At 42.2% G+C, this 21805-nt stretch overlaps 1 protein-coding gene across 5 annotated transcripts in view; it reads left to right on the top strand.

Annotated features, from left to right (window-relative positions):
- The window catches only part of map3k3 (mitogen-activated protein kinase kinase kinase 3), a 31751-nt gene continuing 9946 nt past the window's right edge, over positions 1-21805 (top strand). Inside the window, exons 1-9 of one of the 5 annotated variants that reach the window (XM_053616963.1) lie at positions 8480-10890; positions 11024-11163; positions 11263-11304; positions 14749-14851; positions 16622-16752; positions 16844-16884; positions 17172-17271; positions 17388-17501; positions 18620-18740. In XM_053616963.1, the coding sequence (XP_053472938.1) occupies positions 11161-11163; positions 11263-11304; positions 14749-14851; positions 16622-16752; positions 16844-16884; positions 17172-17271; positions 17388-17501; positions 18620-18740 (655 nt within the window). In that variant the 5' untranslated portion in view covers positions 8480-10890; positions 11024-11160. Of the gene's footprint in view, positions 1586-8478; positions 11330-14748; positions 14852-16621; positions 16753-16843; positions 16885-17171; positions 17272-17387; positions 17502-18619; positions 18741-21805 lie in introns of those variants that run through there. The other 4 variants (XM_053616973.1, XM_053616996.1, XM_053616987.1 and 1 more) reach the window with 4 other exon arrangements.

Below are 21805 nucleotides of genomic sequence, written 5' to 3' on the forward strand. Positions count from 1 at the left end.
TTTTCAAAGTGGGGGCCGCCAGGGGGCGCCCGGGGGGCCTCAACAATTTGGTGTGAAAAATAAATAAATACATGATTCTAATTTTCAGACAAACACACACACACAATTCCTAATGTAATGTAATGTAAAGATGAAAGAGGTAATTATTAATTTATAAAAAGGGGGATATATTCAGAAGTCTGTATTTTTAATGTGTTTAATCTTGCAAAAGGGGGGCCTCGGTCAAATGTTAATGCAATTTGGAGGGCCTTGCCCTGGAAACGTTTGAGAACCCCTGGACTAACGTCTTTGAAACATTATTTGTCTGTTGAGAGGTTTTAAATCAGGCGATCTGGCAACTCCAGTAGATCGCGTACAGCGCGCAGAGAGAAGTCGCGCGCCCCCGATTGTGCAGTGTTTATTCTCCTCCACTGCTAGACTAAGCTGTCATGTTACAACACACGGATATCAGGTTTATCCACCGTATGCGTTTCTGCTAGCGTGCACGGACCGTCAGACTCTGAGGACGACCCACTTTTTTTCTTTCCACCTACTTCAGGATTCAAAAACTTTCCTGTCGTTAAAGGAAGCGAACGAACATACGGGTTCCGGTGGGCGCCGAACTGCCTTTTTTCCCCCCTTGCCTCTTCTTCTTCTTCTTTATCGGATTCATTCTGGACTTCTGTGTTTTGCGAATATGTTAGAAATGTCCGGCTTTTTAAATCTCCTTAATTTTAACAACCAACAATGTTCACGAACAGTTCGTCGATTTGGTAGCGTGTTGCTATGTGAAAAGCAGGTCTCGAGCTCCGGATAGCCTCTGTTGTTCTGTGTCGCGCGCGGCGCTGGTTTAAAAACAAACGTTTAAATAATATCGGAATTAACGGTCAGTCGAGATCTTCGCGAGAGCGTTTAGTCGCCATTTTATTTGGGTTGTTTTTTTTTTCGGTCACGCAAACGTACAGTTGTAGCGCTAGTACTTTCTTTCAACTTTCGCTTTGTTTTTGGTTAAGCTTAAGCGACTTATTAAAGTTAATTACTATTTTTCTTTTGGATGAAAAGTGACACCAAACCTCCGTTTCAAAGCACACAGAGTGAGAGGGGGAGAAGAAGAAAAAAAACTGCACAGCTAGCAGAAAAAGGAGGCATCAGAATCACGGAAATCGCTTTGCCCCCTCCTCTCTTACGCTGTTAAATGGATTTCATAAAGGCAACCCGTTTACTCCTGCACCTTTTGGACTAACTAAAGCTAGAGATTCGCCGATTCGAGTGAATTTCTCCCATCTATTTGCAGGTTTCCTCAGAGCGACGATGAAACGACGCCGGAGGCTTCTCGTTGTTTTTCTGAAGTCTTCAGAGAAATCCCATCACTGTCGCACCATCATATGACAGCGAGGTCTGCGTTTAAAAACAATTCTAAACTTTCTAACAGCTGGGAGCTTTTTACACAATGGCAGCACCAGTTTCTCCCCCGACGGACATGGAGTAATGGAGGCTGGACTTTCCATCTCAGTGGCATCACTGAAATACTCTTCTTCTTAGACTTATTTACGCAAATAGTTCGTCCTGCGCATGCGCGAAGAGAGGTCACGTGCTCGAGTTTCAGGTGAGAACCAAAGGGATAGGTGATACTAGTCATATTCTTCTACGGTGAAATGTACACTATCAAACACTGACATGGCGTCCTCTGGTACATGTGACGAATGGATATACAGAGGGAAATGGGATTTTTCCCCACCAAGTCATTGTTATTATGTCATATTAACAGTGCTTCTTTTTGCTGTTATGACAAAGTAACGCTGGTTGCTGAGTTCCAAATAGCGCAAATATGAGATACACGTTTGTGTGTGGAGGACAAGCCATAAAATTCACGTTCCAACTGAAGCCGGGCGCACACTGGGCGATTTTTGAATAGTCCTTTTGCGACTGTTGTACGAATGCGAACCCTCCGCCGTAAGCCGTGTCACGCTGTAGGATCTCAGTCGTCGTTAATGTCGGACCGTACGACAGCCAAGACGCGATAGACGGACGCACGAACGAAGATTCGTACGGAGTAGGAGACGCCAGACTGTAGACCTCAGATCGTCTGACGGCGGCAGAATTTAATCGGAGGAAAAATTCGATCGCAACGGATTTGAATTGGCTGTCGGGGAACGTGTCGTACTAGCGATCATAGACTACAGATTGTGGCCCAGGGTTATAGGGATCTTTTAGGATTCGTGAAATTTGTTCGTGGGCAGAATCGTACAGTGTGAACCCGGCTTTACGTGGAACAAAAAGCTGAAATGAACCCGAATAGGGTCGGTTATCGACGTAACATACGGCTTGTATAGTTTTCGTATGGGGCTGCTGTGTTCGGCCATCGTACATCTTTTGTACTTCTCGGTTTGTTCTTGCGCAATAGCTGTGCTTGGTGATGAAAATGTTCTCTCAAGGAACACCGCAACACATCTGCACTTACGCTGGAGTAAGTACTGAAAGTGCGAGTCGGTACCATTCTCACCGAATGCTAAGCAGACAATTTCTAAAATAAATCAAAATGGTCCACCACTCAGTATCTCACAACTGTTACGTTCGGGTCTAAAGGTAACCGAAACGACAAAGCTAAGAGGTTCCCGTCATTATACGTTTATCCGTTTTGGAAGATATCCAAATCGACTTACAGTTGAGCCGAAGAGATGAGTGTTAGCCGGTCCCTCTAAGATTTTGCGATCGTATAAATTAAGGCGAAATCGAGCGAACGCAGCGATGTTCGGAGGAGCTTGCGATTTTTCAACGTTTCCACGGATTGCCTGCAGATTCAGGCCAAGACGCGCCATGTGACGTCATTTCGACGCGCATTCATTCAAAGCCCTCTTCGATTCATGTGCGTCGGACTCGTTTTCCAAATAAGGTCTCGTTTACCAACAAACAGCACTGCGAAAGACTGTGCGAAACAAATGAGTGCAACTGCAGTTTCGCCAGTCGGAGTAGTCTTCTGCAAAGAATGCGCAGATAGCTGCAAAGTGCATCGCAAATTTATTTTAAAAAATCTGGCCCGCAACAATCACAAAAAAAACCCCTCTGAGTTTCGAACTCACAACCTGCTGATCATTAGTCCTGAATCCTAAACTACTGAGCCAAAACTTCCTCGTTTGTTGTGTGAACTCACGATACTCTGAGCTTTATTAGTGAACTCATGATGTTAGCTTAATCTTATGTGTTCACACTAGCAAGTGACAGAGTCAGGCGATTGTTCATTTTCTTTGTAAGTGCACTACACTTCGAATTCAGCCTTCACTTCGAGCCCCGAATTCAGCAGCAGGCAACATGATTTGAGATGATTGGCTCAAATGATTCGTAGGACCAATCATATAGTGCAAGCGTTCCCAAACTTTTCCAGGGCAAGGCCCCCCAAATGGCATTAACATTTGACCGAGGCCGCCCTTTTGCAAGATGTCTTTAAAACACATTATAAATACAGACTTCTGAATATATCCCCCTTTTTTATTAATATTTACATCTTACATCTTTACATTACATTACATTAGGAATTGTGTGTGTGTGTGTGTGTGTGTGTGTGTGGTTGTCTGAGAGTGAGAATTCATTTTTCACACCAAATTGTTGAGGCCCCCCGGGCGCCCCCTGGTGGCCCCCACTTTGATAACCACTGATATAGCGTGTATTTTTTTCATAGCATTCCTACCTGCAATTAGTTCCTATGTACCGCCAAGCTAGGAATAAAAGCCAAACAAAATTTTTCATCTCATCCTGTCTTACTGTATACGAAAATAAAGCTTCAAAGGAAGTACCAGTGATTGTTGGTGTCTCTGGAGAGTGTACGTAGCTAGTTCAGCTAGCTTAACGCTGCTAATCTGTCGTAAATCATGTGCTGTAAGATATCCATTTTGGCTGTACCCAAAGCCATCGGAACTGAAAGCGCTGGATTGGACCCATCTGTTGTTGCTTTAGAAAACTAAAGGAGCAGCAGCATCGGGATTCATAAACGAGTTCTGAGATCAGCACTATGTCCAATTTTGCCATCCTAGTCGTTCAGTCATTTAGAAGATAATTAAAAATAGTGATGAGAAAGAATGTCCTCACTGCCAATTTCAAATAACACATGACTCATTTGTTACTGGAGATTTACATTACTGTCTATATAAAACTTTCCTGAGGCAACCTGAACGTGTCAGAACAGCAGTAACAAAAATGAGATTTTTAATGGATTATTACTTCTAGTACTCAATTTACTTCTGTTTTATGTTATTGCTGAATAGTTCCCACCACTATCTCAACGTCTGAGTAACTGTTCTAAGTAACAGCTGATAACCGATACTGATCTGACGTTTTTTTTTTTCCACCGGAATAATGCAGAAGCTGTTAAAAAGGTGTTATTTGGAGGACAGATGCCGTTGTTTTTTAAGCTAATAATGTATTAAGACAGACAACTTGATTTTAAGTACTTGTTTTTGTATTACAGTCTGTACAGGATTTTTTTGGTGATTGTTGTCGCCAAAAACGCTTGATTTTGCCGCGTTTTGTTGGGGGGTTTTTTTTCTTGCGAAAAACTACTTGAATTGGCGAAATAGTTTTGTCTTTTACAGTGATGTTTGTTGGTAAACGAGACCTTTTAGCTGTACTCATGTTCGTCGTGATGACGTCACACGGCGCGACTCGGCCCAAATTTGCGGAAAATATCGCGGCGTTTGCTCGATTTTGCGTAAATTTCTGCAATCGCAAAAATACAATCGCAAAATCCTGGAGGGACTGATGTAAAATGAAGAGAATTAACAGTCAACGTCACACGTGTACACAGCATGTAAGGAGAATATATCCGCAACAGTACATCCCGAACTACATGCTAGATTGTCTTTTGTTAGCAACAAGCTAGCCAGCTAAGTGTGATGAGTGATGTATATTTACCTCCGCAAAACCAGCAAACTGTATAGTGTTATAGATTTAAAAAAAAAACATTTATGTTTGTATGTTGATTGAGCTAAACCAAATAGTACGGATATACAGAATAGCTCTTAAAAGTTAATAAGTGCTACTTTGTTTAGTGTTGACGCTGTGGGCAGCCATGTTGATTTGAGGTCAATAGCTTAACTCAGGGCTGAGGAAGACTTTCTCGATTTTCTAAATTGAATGGAGTGTTTATTCTTCGTTTTTTTTTTTTTTCCAAATCAGATGTTGGAAATACCAAGTTATGTGTTTTCCTTGAACGCAGCATTATAAAATGGAAAATAAGAGTGAATTGTGCTGCATTTTCTGAATACCAGAGAACGTCTTAGTCTTTGTCCTTAACAGATTTAACTTGGTATTTTGTTTTTTGTTTTTTTTAAAAAAGCTGATACTTTAATTTGTTGCCAAACCAAACTGGACCAGGTGTGCTCTCAGGCTACAAAGGAGGTAAGCAAAAAAAAAAAAGAAAGAACAAACCACAGCTTCTAATGAAACCAAGCGATGTTCCAATATTTAGACAGTTGAACTATTTAGCAGAACTCAAAGAACGACTGAATTAAAAAAAAAAGTCTTTGGTCTTTGAAGGCCTTTGCGGACGTCGATGTGTTTACTCTTCTCCTAACTCGGCTCAGCAAGAGCTTGATGTTAAGACTTGCTTGCTAATGTCGCTTGTACACATCAAAATTGCCTGTTCATTCAGTGCCAGATGGAATTCCTGGAACAGACTGAAAGCCAAAGCTTTTAAGTGAATAGCTGAAAAAAGGGCAACAAAAAAACATCAATACATCACATGAGTATAGATGCATTATTGCAGGACCGCATCCATTTATTTTCAAACTGGCTTTTGGTGATGATGCTGTGTCATTACATCAAATATGATTCAATTGTGAGTGTAGGTCATGTTTATACCACCTGCTGGCCCTCTCTGTAACCCAGCACGGATTTCTGCTTAACAAGCCGTCTGTTCTAGAGCAGCCGGTAACCTTTCATTGGCTTTTCATGCTGTGTAGCAGGAGTGATGATTTGAACCGGTCACCTCGAGGGTATGGTGAACATCAGCAAGCATTTGTGCTGGAGGTTCTGAGTGAACTCTGTAGCGTATAGCGTCTGTACGTTACCATATGTAGCATGTCTCAACCCTAGAGCTTGAAAAAGCCTTTCTAGACTAAACGGTTAAGGCAAAGTGAAAGAAAACGAAACAAAGGCATTCCAGTTGTGACGTTGTAGCTAGAGGAAGGGGATACAAGCGATACAGAGTCGTCGCTGATGACGGCGTCATTAAGACCAGTTAGACCAGGAGAACAGTCAGCGGTGTCACAAAAAATATTTCAATGCAAATTAGCTCATGTGTGCTCAGAAAGATTGTTTTTTTGGGGAACAATGGTGATCAGTGATTGGTGGTTGGTAACGATGATCAGTTGTTAGTCATAGGGAAGAATGGTGACCAGTGATTAGTGGTCGGGAACAATGGTCAGTGATTGGTGGTTGGAAACAATGATTATCAGCGATTGTTTTTTGGGAAACGTGGTAATCAGTGATTGACGGTTGGGCTCAATGATCAGTTATTAGTCATGGGGAAGAATGGTGATCAGTGATTGGTGGTTGCGAACAATGGTGATCGGTGATTGGTAGTTGGGAACAATGGTTAGCAGTGATTGGTGGTTGGGAACAATGGTTAGCAGTGATTGGTGGTTGGGAACAATGATGATCACTGATTGGTGGTTGGGATCAATGATGATCACTGATTGGTGGTTGGGATCAATGATGATCACTGATTGGTGGTTGGGATCAATGATGATCACTGACTGGTGGTTGGGATCAATGATGATCACTGATTGGTGGTTAGGATCAATGACGATCAATGGTTAGCAGTGATTGGTGGTTGGGAACAATGGTTAGCAGTGATTGGTGGTTGGGAACAATGATGATCACTGATTGCTGGTTGGGATCAATGATGATTACTGATTGGTGGTTGGGATCAATGATGATCACTGATTGGTGGTTGGGATCAATGATGATCACTGACTGGTGGTTGGGATCAATGATGATCACTGATTGGTGGTTGGGATCAATGATGATCACTGATTGGTGGTTAGGATCAATGACGATCACTGATTAGTGGTTGGGATCAGTGATGATCACTGATTGGAAATTGGGAACAATGGTGATCAGTAACAAGCCTGCTCTCTCAACTCGTATAACCAGCAGTTGTGAGGTCAGCCATACGGAGTGCAGGACAGTCGCTAACCTTTGCACAAAAAGTCAGTTGCTAGACTGTTTTTAAGAAATAAAAACATTGGTGGACTGAAATGTCGCCAATTGTAGCAACACAATTGCTTGATTTGGTAAAAATGGTTATCAGAGAGATGGAAATGGACACGCATGCACAATATTAAAAATATTATTCTCACTCTCCATGTGTGCCGTTTGTTAAAACACTGCCTAGGTAGGCTGAATTTTTGTGCAGAGTGAGATGAGATGGAACCTGTCCCCATCAGAAGGGAGCATTAACGACCACAAATGTAGTACTTGCACAACGTATTGTAACGTTTACCTTTTGACACAACAAAAGGTTGTTTGCTTCTGTTTAGTTCCTCCTGTCGACGATATTTCCTCCGCTGTACCACCGTTTTACCAGCACTTTCTTCGTAACGTCTGTTGCTTTCTTTTATTTCGCATTCTTTTTGTCTGTAGTGTGTAAATCCATTTTCAGAACCACTGTATTCAATCAGATAATCGGATCACATGACGGTAGTGTAGCACGGACAGCGTGGTCACTATGACTCGTTTTTACACTCTGTGCTTGGAGTAAATGCCAAAAGTGTGAGATTTAATCTGCGCTTAGCTCGAACGGTGTGAGCGCAGAAGACCATGTGCACTGTCGATATGGCTATATATACACATATACACATATATGGTTACGGGGCAGAAATTATGTGTAATAAAGTTATAGTCAGCACTGTGTCAGGGGCTGTCCCGGCGAAATTTGTACACATACGTCATACTCCGAGTTCAGATATGTTTAAAGTCATCATGTGCCAACTACAAGCATAACAGAAGGCTGTGACTGTGCAGTGACAGGTAGGCTTACAATCCAAAACCAAGCAGGATTGAGAGCGTCTTGACCAGATGGAGATGAGCTTTTGTCTTACTCAACAGGTAATGCATTTAATTGGTTTCTAATTTGGTGGGAAGAGAGTGAATGATAGCTGGCTGGTTTATCCTCGCTGTGGAAGTTGTATCATTACCCAGTTGTGAAGAAGAACTCTTGATACTGACTAGAACTTAACAGGATGTGTTTGGGTATTTTTGTATTACCAATTCAGTTATATCAGAGTGTTTATGTGTGTGTGTGTGTGTGTGTGTGTGTATATATATATATATATATATATATATATATATATATATATATATATATATATATATATATATATATATAGTGTGTGTGTGTGTATGTATATATGTATGTGTATATTTTATTTATATATATATATATATATATATATATATATATATATATATATATATATATAACGTGGATATTTATTGGTGTCTGTTTTATCTAGGGCACTAACATTATCCAGTTACTTCTTAACGTGTTCCTAACTTGACAGACTGGAGAACAAGGCTGACTGTTACACCCATTGAGAGAGGATACTAACAGGAACTTTGTGTACTCTTAAAAAATAGCTCTGTGTAGCATTCAGAGAGTTCTGTGGTTTGTCCATATTAAGGTCGCTAAATAACAGGGGCTTTTTTTGTTAGAGCGTATAATGATGGAATGCGCCGTCAATACAACAGGTCTCGTCACAGATGAGTTCATCTGTGCGAGTATAGACCGATACTTGACGTCAGGGCTCTAGACTGTTCGCTGGGTGATACAGCTGAAAAGATTTATCACGATATAATGTTTCGTATCATTTGGTATCCATAATTATCAATTTGAATGTTTTCTAAACTAAGACCAGTAGCAAAAAAGGTTTCAATTTAACCATTGTATTTTTAATTTACTCGCTTTATTAAGGCAAACAGGAAATCATTTTAGCTTTAACAGTCAAAAACAAAATATAATTTAAACAAATATCTTCTCTTATATGCTATATGAAGATTACATAAATAAGTGTTAAAGAAACTCAATCAATAAAATGTTACAAAATGTGCGCAATGTAAAAGTGTAAACGTAAAACATTGAGGTAGATCAACATCGCATTATAGCGCAGAATGTGACTCCTGGTGCTCTGGTTTGTGCTCAGCCTGTTAGCATGGTTAGCCTAGCCTCGTATAAAACTTCCACTTTAACACTGCCGAGGTCCGCGTCTGACGAGCCGAGCTCCTGCTCTGAGGACACTCGCTGTCCTCTCCAGAGCCGACATTTTAACAGAAAACACAAAAAGTGGCGAAATGTCACATTTTTTCCCTTGCCTGCTGTTCAAAGTCACACGCATTGTACATGTGCAGAGCGCCGCGCATGCGCACTACAAGTCTCTCGCAGCTTATTTTCCCGTGCTTGGCCGGGACGGGGTTTTTCTTCGCAAAACTTACACACAACAGTGTTCTGATGTTGGTCAGACGAAAAGAAACCAAAAAAAAAAACACTGCCTCACTGGCGAGCTGACGTCCTTTTTTATTCACAATCTCCTCGGCAGGCCTGAACTCATTTTCACACGTCCGTGTGTCGTGATGTCCGTGTGTTGTGATGTAACATGGCGATGGCGCAACCGAACCCCACAGATACGCAACTTGTTATTGGCTGTTTGCTTGTCACTCGTAGCACACTCCTTTATCAAGGCATATGATAGGCTGTTTGTGATCCGGGGACGGCGCACGCTTGAGGGTCGTTCACGCAACCAAACTTCATGTCTGTTTACATTTTATCGAACGTTACACCGAACATTTTTTCTATCGTTACCAATAAAGGTGTACCGTCGATAAATATCGATACCGTTTTATCGTCCCGCGCTAGACCAAACGGTCGCATTTTGCAACTACTCGCATGTTTTTTTAAATTTCATGTTGAAAAACGAGGAGGGAGCGAGTCTGCCAGAGTTGGCCAATGTGTCTGAGAAGATGAGGGTCCATGAGTTATTAGTCAACTGCATGGGTAACATCATCTACACTCGCGTCTCGCTTTCGTGGCGTCGCACTCATCGTCCGTAAAAGTGAACCATGTCGAAACGAGCCATTTTTTTCAAACATCACATAAGTAGTTTTACATTGCACACATTGGTCTTGAACAGTACGCACACGTTTAGACTCAGGCCGAAAGCTCCCCGAGGTCCTTTGGAGCCATGCCACACGCCTTCATATTTGCTTTTAGCACATCTTTGTAACGCTTACGCTGTCCACCGAGACCTCGAACACCGTGTTCCAGCTGACTGTAGGAACACGTCTTAGGTATGCGGTTATCGTTCATGTGAACGGCATGCCTGGTCCAGCAAAAGAGCGCGATCATCAAAAAAGCTTCAACGCCGGTTGTGTCACGTATTCTGAGGCCCTCTGTATTCGGTATGTTGTCCTGCCATCTAATGTGCGCCATAAACAATATGATTAACCGTAGTAACTGTAGTGAAACATTGCGCAACAATTAGAATCGTTATGACTAAGACAGCAAGAGGCGTTAAACCAATCAAACCCTGAGAAACTGCCATTTAAAGAAGTCTCTGCTTACTCAAGTTGACACATTTTCTACAGTTAGGGAAATACACTGTGTAGACAATCATGTTGCAACATCGATGATTACGCTGCACTTGAGAAAAACATGGTTGTTGACCAGTTACCAACTAAGCCTCAGTTTTCTAATAAAACGAAGTACATGACCAAGCAGTGGTAGTTCAGTGGGGAATGTTGTGTCCTTGTTACCATACGGTCGTGAGTTCAACTCGCCAGAAAGCCAACGTTCGGCCCTTCAGCAAGGTCATTCACCGTGAACCCCTCAGCTTCGTGCTTGGATTTGATTCTACCTCACTCGTAAGTCACTCTCTAAAGCCTCTGCCAAATGACTGCATGCAACACGAATGCCTTTTTTGCAGTTCCAACATTTTTTAAGATGAACTCCAACACAAACCAGCGCTGGATTAAAGGCCTAAATGGTTTCTCTCAGACAGTACCGACAGGGATAAATCGGACATGCTGCTTATGTTTGCGGCCTGTGGTCGGACCAGAGAGGAGAAAGAATGCAGCTGAAAAAAAGACGACAGGAATCAAAGGAAGACGTTTCGAGGAAGTAATGTGGTTGTAATGGTAATGTAATGGTTTAGTTTCGACGTGGTTTAGAAAAGAGCAGTTTATAGAAGTCGCATCAGTAATGAGATACTTGTGTGTTTGCGGATCTTCCCACAGAGACGAAACATGTTGGTGCTTGCTGACATCGTCACTGTTGAGGTAAACTCCAGAGACCTGCTACTCGGTGGGTGTATGTTATGGGGCAGATGGTAATATTTCTGAATAGACATCTGCACTATGTTTGTCTGGATTACAGAAATCTGTTATGCTGTGCATGTAGATTTGGTTAATGCACTTGGGTGGCGCATTCAAACAAAAAAAAATCTGGTATCTTCAGATCCTCCTTAAGATAAAGATCTTAAAGTGGTGAAGTGAACGTCTCCATCTCAATGAGCATGATAGTATTGACAACTTGACTGGATGACTACTCGCCGATTCACCTGCCACCTCAAAATCTCCAGAGAACTCCTCCATCTTTTACTGGTCCTTTATTTGATATGAATCAGAGGAAGTAGCGGAGATCGTCTGTGCCTCTTGGTGAGCGTATGTAGCTAGTACTTATGCGTAGCTTATAAGTAGTTCATCTGCTAATGAAGCTACACTATATGGCCAAAAGTATGTGGACACCTGACCTTCATACCCATATGTGGTTCTTCCCCAGAACTTTGCCACAAAGTCGGAAGCACACGGTTGTATACAGTGTCTTTGTGCGCTGTAGCATTACGACTTCCCTTCACTGGAACTAAGAGGTCTAAACCTGTTCCAGCATGACAGTGCTCCTGTGCACAAAGCGAGCTCCATGAAGACATGGATTGCCATGATTGGAGTGGAAGAACTCGAGTGTCCTGCACAGAATCCTGACCTCAACCCCACTGAATACGTTTGGGATGAACTGGAACGCCGACTGCACCCCAGGCCCTCCTCACCCAACACCAGTCCCTGACCTCACTAACGCTCTTGTGGCTGAACGTACACAAATCCTCACAGCCACGCCCCAAAATCCGGAGGAAAACTTTCCAAGAAGACTGCAGGTTAATATTATTCACAGTAAAGGAATGAGAAAATCGAAAAAGTTCATATATCTTAGCTTGTTTTTAACTTCAAATGGTCAGCGTGTACTGTATACAGGAGACAGTGGAAACCAAGCCACCGCTCAGTGCACTAACTTTCACAGCTATCGCAATATCACTGGATGATGGCTCTCCAGGAAATACATCTGGACTTTTATCTCTGTTGTAACAGTCACAAGCCAACACGAGACACGGTTTGGCTCTATAACTGTATATTCCTTATGATGGTGTGTGCTTTTTCGAGCATAAAGTTTGATGTATATGCGGATCAGCTTGTGAGAGTGCTCTAAACGGCCAATATTTCCCACATATTTTTCTCCGGGGTGGATGAATAGTACAACGCTTTCTCTGTGCCAGCAAAATTCAGGTTTCCACTATTTTCCAGTCCAGATGCTTATACCTCTGACACACGCACACATATGCGTGTGCACGGCACACTTTCTCACGACGCTGCTATGCTCAGGCACAGATATGTGGAAAACCTAACACATGTACACAAAATGGGTTTTTTTTCTGCCTTTTTTTTTTCCCCTCTCCCCATGTGCTGCACGTGTTTGGACCATATCACTATGAGACTTAAAGGCTTACTGGAGTTTCATACCTTCGAGTCAGAATTTCACAACGCACTACAACAGATGTGTGCGATCGGCACGGGCCGAGTTCGTCGGCAGCCGTTCCTCCCAGAGACTCGACGTGCTGACTCATACAGTATGTCTTACAATGGACGAGACTTGGGCCAAGATTTCAGGCCGCAGTTTGGCTTAATTGCCTTTCATTATGTTAGCAATCTGAAACTCAGGACGCATGGCTACGAAAGCGTCTCATTTAATAATTACCCTCAGGTCAAGAAAACATATTTGGGCGAAAAAAGAATTGGTAAAGCTATTCAGCCCTATTTGATAATGATCGTGATAATGAAGTACCTTCCAGGCAGTGATCTTTTTATGTTGTTGTAATATTAGTATATGTTATAATATATATTCTATCATGTATAGTATCTAGTACTGCCTCTGCACTTACCACTGTAGTCTAGTGTAGTTTTTGTCCTGTTAGTGTTGTCGCTGTATTGGTACCTGAGCTGAAGCTGAAGCCTATGATGCGAATTTGAGGTGTTACACCTTGAAGCCATCACAGTATGATAACCTAGCGAAAAAACATCATAGTTTCATGGTATCACTGTTTTAATCAACCACGCAAATGGCACAGCCGAAGTTTTTCAGGTCCTCCTCGATTTGCTCGGACCATGTCTTCTTTGGCGCAGAGCTTCGCACCTTCCAGTCTTCAATTCGTTGCCGACAGAGAAGCCGATACAGTATCCGGGTGGTGTTCGTTCAGCAGACGTACACAAACCACCTCAATTGAAACGTCTCTCCGATCTTATCCGGATGGTCTCGTTGCGAAGCCGATCACGAAAGGAAACAGGCATCGCATTTTGGAAAACCTCGAGTTTCTTCAGCTCTGGTTTGAGTCCATGTTTCTGATCCGTATAAGAGAATTGGCAGGATCAGCCTCCAGAAGCGACTTTCTTCTACCGGACCCCGTGATCCCAAATATTAGAATTCTTGCGGTTGTTCGATTTGGACTCCATCAGATGTGAATGTTGGCCAGGGAACCATCTGCTGTCAGCAGATTACACAGCCAAAGTTTTTAGTGCTTAGGTGACAGAATTTTTAGGGTTCAGGGAAAGTCCAGAGGGACAGGGTTGGGAAATGATTCACGAGTCATAACCAGACACGAAACCACTGGATGAGAGTGGTTCACCGATGAGAACCACTGGAGTAAGGAACTTGATTAGGCCAAAAATGAAAGAGAAGAAAAGGAATCCATCATAATCATCAATCAGTACTGCGAAAACATGACACGGTGACAACCCTAGTCGTTATGCAGTGTTTCTCCTTCCATTAAATAGTCCATTTGGCTCATCAGCCAAACTCACGTACTGGCTGCATGGGTATTCAATTAATTTAAGCACAGCATTCAAACGTTGAGGAGAAAGCTTATATTTATTTGTAGCTATGCTGTGAATATTTGCCTCGAATCACATCCAGTTCTTCAGCGATGTTGTTTAGGCCATGTTTAGACATGACCAAAACGTCACGGTTTAACTGAATAATAGAACGTTGTAGCGGCGGCCATCTTAGACAACCAGTATTTATTTATTTATTTATTTATTCTTCAGCACCATTTGATTGAGTTGTTGTGCAGTTGATGATGTAGTTTCATTTTGAATTTGTACTACGAATTACTGAATGCAATTGTTTACATTTCTTTGTTGTTGTTGTTTTTTTTTTAAAAGGAGGTTATGTAGCTTGCTGCCATCTGAAGCACAGATACGAGGGTTTGAATTTCAACTTCAGTGTAAAGTGGAAAAAAAAGCAAAAAAAAAAAAACAACCCATCAGATTGATCTACTGCATTTGGAGTAAATTGAGAATTGTGGACATTTATTTTTGTTGGATACTGAGTTATACATTTGTGATGCTCAATCATATAACGTCTCACGATGTCTAAAAGCTGCATGTTTTTACTCTCAGGCTGTTAATGGGTGGTGTCAAAGGACCAAGTGTGTGACGACTCCATATCTGAATCCAGAAGAGGACAGACACACACACACACACAGAAACACCGCAAAAATGAGTAAGTTCCCTTTACTTGGATAACATACCTAAGTTAAAGGATCTAGTTAATGTTCAGCTATAGGTTACTGAATGTACTCGGTGTGCAGGTATGTGACCTTGACTCTCCCGGTCTCTCTCAGCACTCTTCTGTATGTGGAATTCTGAGGGGGGGGGGAAAAAGAGAACAAAGGTGAATCGGTGCAGTACACCTTAAAGAAACTGAGAGTGCTGAGATTACAGACACACACACACACACACACACACACACAAACACACTTGTCATGTTGCCTGCATACTGTGCGCTGGTCCAAGCCGCAGGTTTGCACATGGTAGAGGAGGCTCCTCCGGTTCTCTGTCTGTCTCTCTCTCTCTCTCTCTCTCTCTCGCTCTCTCCGGAGGTGTGTGAAGTCCATCCAAGCTACACAGTGGGACTATTTTCCTTCTCTGAGTGAGCAAAGCCAAGACTCTCACACTTCAAACACAGGAACCGAGATCTCAAAAAACAGGGATCAAACATATCTGTCCTGCTCAAAGCCTCTGTTACACTGGCACATGACTCAGTGTGTGTGTGTGTGTGTGGGTGTGGGTGTGTGTGTGTGCATGCTTACTTACAAGACTTCGACTTAAAACGTATGTCATGCCTTTGTTTAATTAATAAAAATGTAACAGTTTTGGTGGTGGAACAGTGGTGCCTCTGCTTCATCACACCACCTCGTCACTGATTGTTTTCCTATAACAGCACGTCCTATAACATTAATAATAAAAAAAAAATAAATCTAAGAGGGATCATTAAAAAAATGGTTTATTTATTTATTTGTTTGTTTGTTTATTTATTTATTTATTACTGCCCTGAATAAGCGATTTCACATAACAGATGTTTACATCTAGTCCACAAGACACAATAATAACTGAATTTACCCAAATGAACCAGTTCAAAAGTTTACATGCGCTCGATTCTTAATACCGTGTGTCGTTACCTGGATGATCATCGACTGTGTTTATGTTTTGTGAGAGTTCTTCACCAGGCGCAAGCGTTCACTGATGATCAAGCGTTCACTGATGATCAGGAAGGCAACACGATGCATTAAGAGTCGGGGGGGTGTAAACTTTTGAACAGGATGATCGGGAACCTTCTGGGAAGCATGTAAATATCTTTTGTAGTTTCTGAAGGGTAGTACTAAATGGAGAAAAGAAAAGGTCTTTAAACAAAATAATAATAATATACACCAGTCATCATGTTCAAAAGTTTACACCCCCCTGGCTCTTAACGTATCATGTCGCCTTCTTTAGCACGCATGGAAGGCGTAGGTAAACATATGACCTCAATTGTAAACATAACTAGAAGTGGAGAAAACATATGACATGAAAAATTTAACTTGTGGTATGGGGAAAAAAAAGGGGGGGGGGGTCAATTTTGAGGTGGAACAGTGCTAACTCTGTTCCTATCACAGCACATCCTATAACTGGGTGTTTTATTCCTTACATAGCTAATATTGCATTACAGAATCATTTGAATGTTTAACATTTGTCATATTTGTCAAGCAACTTGCAGCATTGCTTAACACTGAGGTCAGAGGACGGGTGATACAGTGCCCTTGTGAACGTAAATCCTTAAAGGTGCGATTTGTGGTGTTCTTTTTTTTCACCTGACAGACAGCAGGAGGCTTTAAGAAATGCAAACGGCTCCTTTAACTACCGCCCGAGTAACCGTAACGGCTAACCAGAACATTAGTCATTATAACAACAGTACTCCTACTAATAATTCTCGGCCTCGCTTTTCCATGTGTAGATGAGAGACAGGCTCTCCATTCCATAATGAAGGACCTGGTGGCGCTGCAGATGACCAGGCGGCAGCCCATGCCAGCTTACGACATGGCCAAAGCCAAGCCTGCTAACACTGCTAGCACGGCTAACAGACAGGTAACACACACACACACACCCAGAAAACGATGACGACGTCTGTGTCCTCTGTCTGGACCTGTAGTCAAACGAATCTGTTTGTTCCCTCCAGGACGACGTCAGAATCAAGTTCGAGTTCTGCGGAGAGAGAAGGTGAGTGTGAGTAGCTTCAACTAGGGTAGGCTGTACATTTTATTATACACACACTCAGAAGAGTACAGATGACCTTTCACAGCACACACACAAACACACACACACACACACACACACACACACACACACAGATACTCAGACATTCCCTAGCTCAGCTCGCAGACTGGAATTTAAGCCGAAAAGGAAAAGACTGTGGTTTGTTTATAGGTGCCAGGAAAAACCACAGCTATGCTAGGTGTGCAACTCTGCGGCAGCTCCTGAGTGTGTGTGTGTGTGTGTGTGTGTAGGATACTGATGTTCAGTCGGCCTGTGCAGTTTGAGGAAGTCCAGCAAAAGGTCAAGACTGTCTTTGGGCAGCAACTCGATCTGCACTATATGAACAATGAGGTACTGATCCAGGCTCACGCCACTCACTCTAATACTGTAGCCTTTCTATCATGACAAATCATTCACAAAGACTTGTATGGGTGTGTGTGTGTGTGTGTGTGTGTGTGTGTGTGTAGATGTCAATCCCTCTGCACGGCCAGGACGACTTGGACAAGGCTATTGACCTGCTGGACCGCAGCTCTAACATGAAGAGCATAAAGATCCTGCTGCTAACAGAAGAACATAGCAATGTGAGTAATCCACACCCACACACACACACACACACACAATTTATTCCGTTACTGTTACAAATTACTTCATAAAAAATGTCATCAGTAACGTAATGTGATTATTTTTGGGTTACTTCAAGGTCAGATATGTAAATAAAGTCAAGAGAAAAGCAATATGATCTAAAATACTTTTATTTAGAGCGTACAAGCATGTTCAATGTTTGGGTTTGGGTTTTTTTTGAAGGGGGGGGGTCTTAATAACGTTCAAAACAGTGTTACTATGAATGCAGACTTTAATACGCTGAAAAAGACACACGATTAGCATCACATAAATATATGTAAATAAAATTGGTTTCACTCTGCCCGCATTTTTTCCTACATTCTTTTGAACGTCCATGGAATAAAATAAAATCTCAGATGCCACGAGTGAACCTTCTGCCGTCGTTTACACATTTAAATGGCCATGTAATACGAAGCAATGTGATAACGTGAAATTAAATATGACCTTATATGGTCGTGGGCGTCGTTTCGACTCAGGACAGCTTCCTCTGCTGCTATGTTGACTCCGTACACAACAGCGCTTCACCTTCACACGTTCGCTGAGAGAAGGCTAACGGTTGAGAAGTAGGAATTTGGACAATAGTTGCTGCAAGCCTTTTATAATCGACCAATCGGTGTGCGAGAAGGCGGGACTTACAGAGAGGGGTTAAAGCAATGCAGATATGCACACACATGATGCAGTATTAGACCATAAGCACATCATAATGAAATTAAAGCCGAATCCCGGACGTTTTCTCAAATTTAGACGCTTTTTAAAGGTCTGAAATAGAGGACCTTAACACGTGAGTCACGTTGCTCACGTGAGTCACGACTGGCAAGAGAGACCCAGAGCGATAATCTATCAGCTGTGTATATTGTGTTCTGTCAAATGATTCATTTCTTAGGTTTTAAAGGAAAGAAATTGTAATCCTGAGAGTATTCCCAGTTTTTACTAACTGTACCTGTCATCTGATTACTTTGTTTTGTGACGTAACTGTAACGGATTACAGCGACCAGTTTTCTGTATCCCGATTACGTAACGCCGTTACATGTACTCCGTTACTCCACAAGCCTGGTAACGAGTGCTGTGTTTTCTACAGGTCTCAAACATGACTCATCCCTCCGGAGGCAAGCAAGTACGAATCAAAGCCTCGCAGTCCATGGGGGATGTGAGCACGGCTTATCAGTCCTCTGAGCCCAGGGGACGCCACCCATCCACCAGTGAGCACACACACACACACACATACACAGTGTGATAACAGAATGAGAGACATGGCATGTGCATGGTACACGGGCAAATTAGTTTGAAGACATTGAGCATACATGCAGCACATACAGTGTGATGCATTACGTATCTCTAAAACATATCTCCATTCAGAACAATGCAAACTTAAAAAATACAACCAAAGCGAATAAAATAAATAACAAGTGATAAGAATCTCTTATACATCTATATCTATCTATCTATCTATTTATCTATAGATAAATAGATAGATAGACAGATAAGATAACAATAGATAGATCGATAGATCGATAGGTACTATTACATTTCACATAAATATCTATTTGTACATCTTAAATAGCTCATTTCTGCCATTAAAAGTAAAGGCGGGTATCATTGTCAGTTAGTGTTTGGTACACCGGAGCTCCAAAACATCAAAACTCAGAGAAAAAAATTTAAAAAAAAGGTCATTGTGACTTTTGATCTCAGCATTGGCACGTTATTTTTCACAATTGCGACTTTATATCTCGCAATTACGAATTAACATCTCGCAATTCGGACTTTTTTTTTCCTCTCACAAAGTTTAAATCGTGCAATTCGGACTTTATTTTCCTCACAATCGCGAGTTTACGTCTCACAATTCTGGCTCCTCGCGGTTTAGACCTCGCCTTGACGCAGTAACTAGAAATGTGACTAACTTCGGGTAACGAGCGCGTGCTAGTGTCTGGTTTTCCTTGTCTTGACTAGTCGATGAGTGTTGTTCTTACAGTATATATCCTATTTGTAGAGATCGATTGATTCTTTGTCGGTGCATTCTTTGTAACTCACTAAATAGTCAAGCGGACCACTAAATTGCGAGAAATAAAAAGCTTTTTCTGTGGTGGAAACGGCCTTCCAGACTGACCGGGATGAAATGGTTGCTGAAAGTAATGAGTGAGAGTTTTCTGCAGCTGATTACATAAGTCACATTTTTCCGTTTCAAGCAAAGTCTTTCTCAGGTCTTATGCAATGGGGGGAAAAAAGGGGGTTTCTAGGAGTTACGGTTACGAAGTGCGATTAAAACGTCGTGTCCCGAAACAGTGAACTGTCGTGCTAAATATTTGTGATTTGAATATTAATGATGCATGCGCATGAAGTAAACTGGCTCGTGTTTACAGCAGGACTCATGTACTCGGGCAGCTCACCATAAAGAGGAAAGACTGCCGAGGAATTAGGGGAACAGGAAGATGCTCGAGCTGGCTTGCATTACTCTCGGATGTTGCGTCACAGCTCTCTCGCTCTCGCTCTCATGTGCGGACGTATTCTTTTTAGTATCGTACCCTTCTTTGTTTTTTTCCTGTTTCTTTCATTCTCTTTCTCAGTATCTCTTTTTCTTTTTCTACCCTCCCCCCCCCCTCTCGCTTGCTTTCTGTCTGTTGTTCCTTTGACTTCCTTCGTGAGCAGTGGGCCCTCATCCTTTTCCTGTTCACCATCACTGGCTGCTGCACAATGGCCCGCTGGCATCCGGCCAATCAGATTGTGAGACACTATTAGCCGACCGAGCCAGTGGCTCTGGTTGTGTGCGTGCTTGTGAAGAAAGGGAGAGGGAGATTCTTTGAGCTTGTGAGGCGTGCAGAGAAGCAGGACTCGTTCGAGCTTTTGCATCTGGACGAGTTTGTTTATGTCTGCCTCCAGTCTAATGATTCAGAGACTCTGGCAGTGTTAGTTACACTCTGAGCCCATCTCATTGGATTTCTCGCGCAGAGAGGGTATTTTCACGCTGATGTAGACAGCTCTTACACTAAACGCAAGATTATTGCATCATGCTATTTGGCTAGTATTTAAACATGGCCTTCAAGGTCGATACACTAAGGCAGCGGTGGTCGTACAAAGTGCCTTTTGTGTCAAGAAAGGGCCGGCGGGACGGTATGAAAAACAGAGGCTCAAATGAAATACATTCTCACCAGGGACGTAAGGTATCAATAACGTTTTTTTTCAGACCGAGTAGAAGTCCACACACACGTACTCCTGGGTACTGATGCTAATACTGATACTGAATTGAGTAACCTACTTAGTATTGTTCATCAATCAGAGATATCATAGAACATTTTATTTGGCTCAATTTAGGTTTTCCATATTTAAAGAATTGCCATGCCAAAAACATACGCGCTTATGCAGTCCACGCACTTGCGCAGTCCACGCACTTGCGCAATCTACGCACTTATGCAGTCCACGCACTTACGCAGTCCACGCACTTTCGCAGTCCACGCACTTTCGCAGTCCACGCACTTACGCAGTCCACGCATTTTCGCAGTCCACGCACTTACGCAGTCTACAAACTTTCGCAGTCCACAAACTTTCGCAGTCCACGCACTTACGCAGTCCACGCACTTTCACAGTCCACACATTTTCGCAGTCTACGCACTTAGATATTCACTCACTTTTTTGTTCACGCACTGTTCCTTCTGAGCTCAATTTTGAGTGTCATGGCAAAGGCTGTGAATACTTATGTACATGTACTTTTTCGTTTTTTTATTTTTAATAAATTTGCAAAGATTTCAAACAAACTTCTTTCACGTTGTCATTATGGGGTATTGTTTGTAGAATTTTGAGGAAAATAATGAATTTAATCCATTTGGGAATAAGGCTGTAACATAACAACATGTGGGGAAAAGTGAAGCGCTGTGAATACTTTCCTGTATCTCATAAAGCTCATCCTACAGTACAGTATTTGTGAACACGGTTGATTTTTTTCCCAGCATTTTTGCTGCTTAAACTTCCCGACACACGAATTCCATCAAGAGTTGGAATTTTGTGGCACTTTCTGTGTGCGATATCCCCGACTAGCGAGCACGCGAAAACAAGTTTCTGTGCACAAACGACATTAACGGATGAGACGTTTTACTTAAATCTGTTAGGATTTGATGCAGTTCAGGCCCACCAGGATTTCAGGAGGAGGAGCTTGCAACTTTTCAAAATTACAGCAGATTATCCGCAGATTTGAGGGCCGGGATGCGTCGTGTGACGTCATCACGACGCGCATTCAGCCAAAGCCCTCTTCGATTCACGTGCGTCGAATATGATC

Source organism: Ictalurus furcatus, chromosome 2 (genome assembly GCF_023375685.1).
Source record: "Ictalurus furcatus strain D&B chromosome 2, Billie_1.0, whole genome shotgun sequence".
NCBI classification, from domain to species: Eukaryota; Metazoa; Chordata; class Actinopteri; order Siluriformes; family Ictaluridae; genus Ictalurus; species Ictalurus furcatus.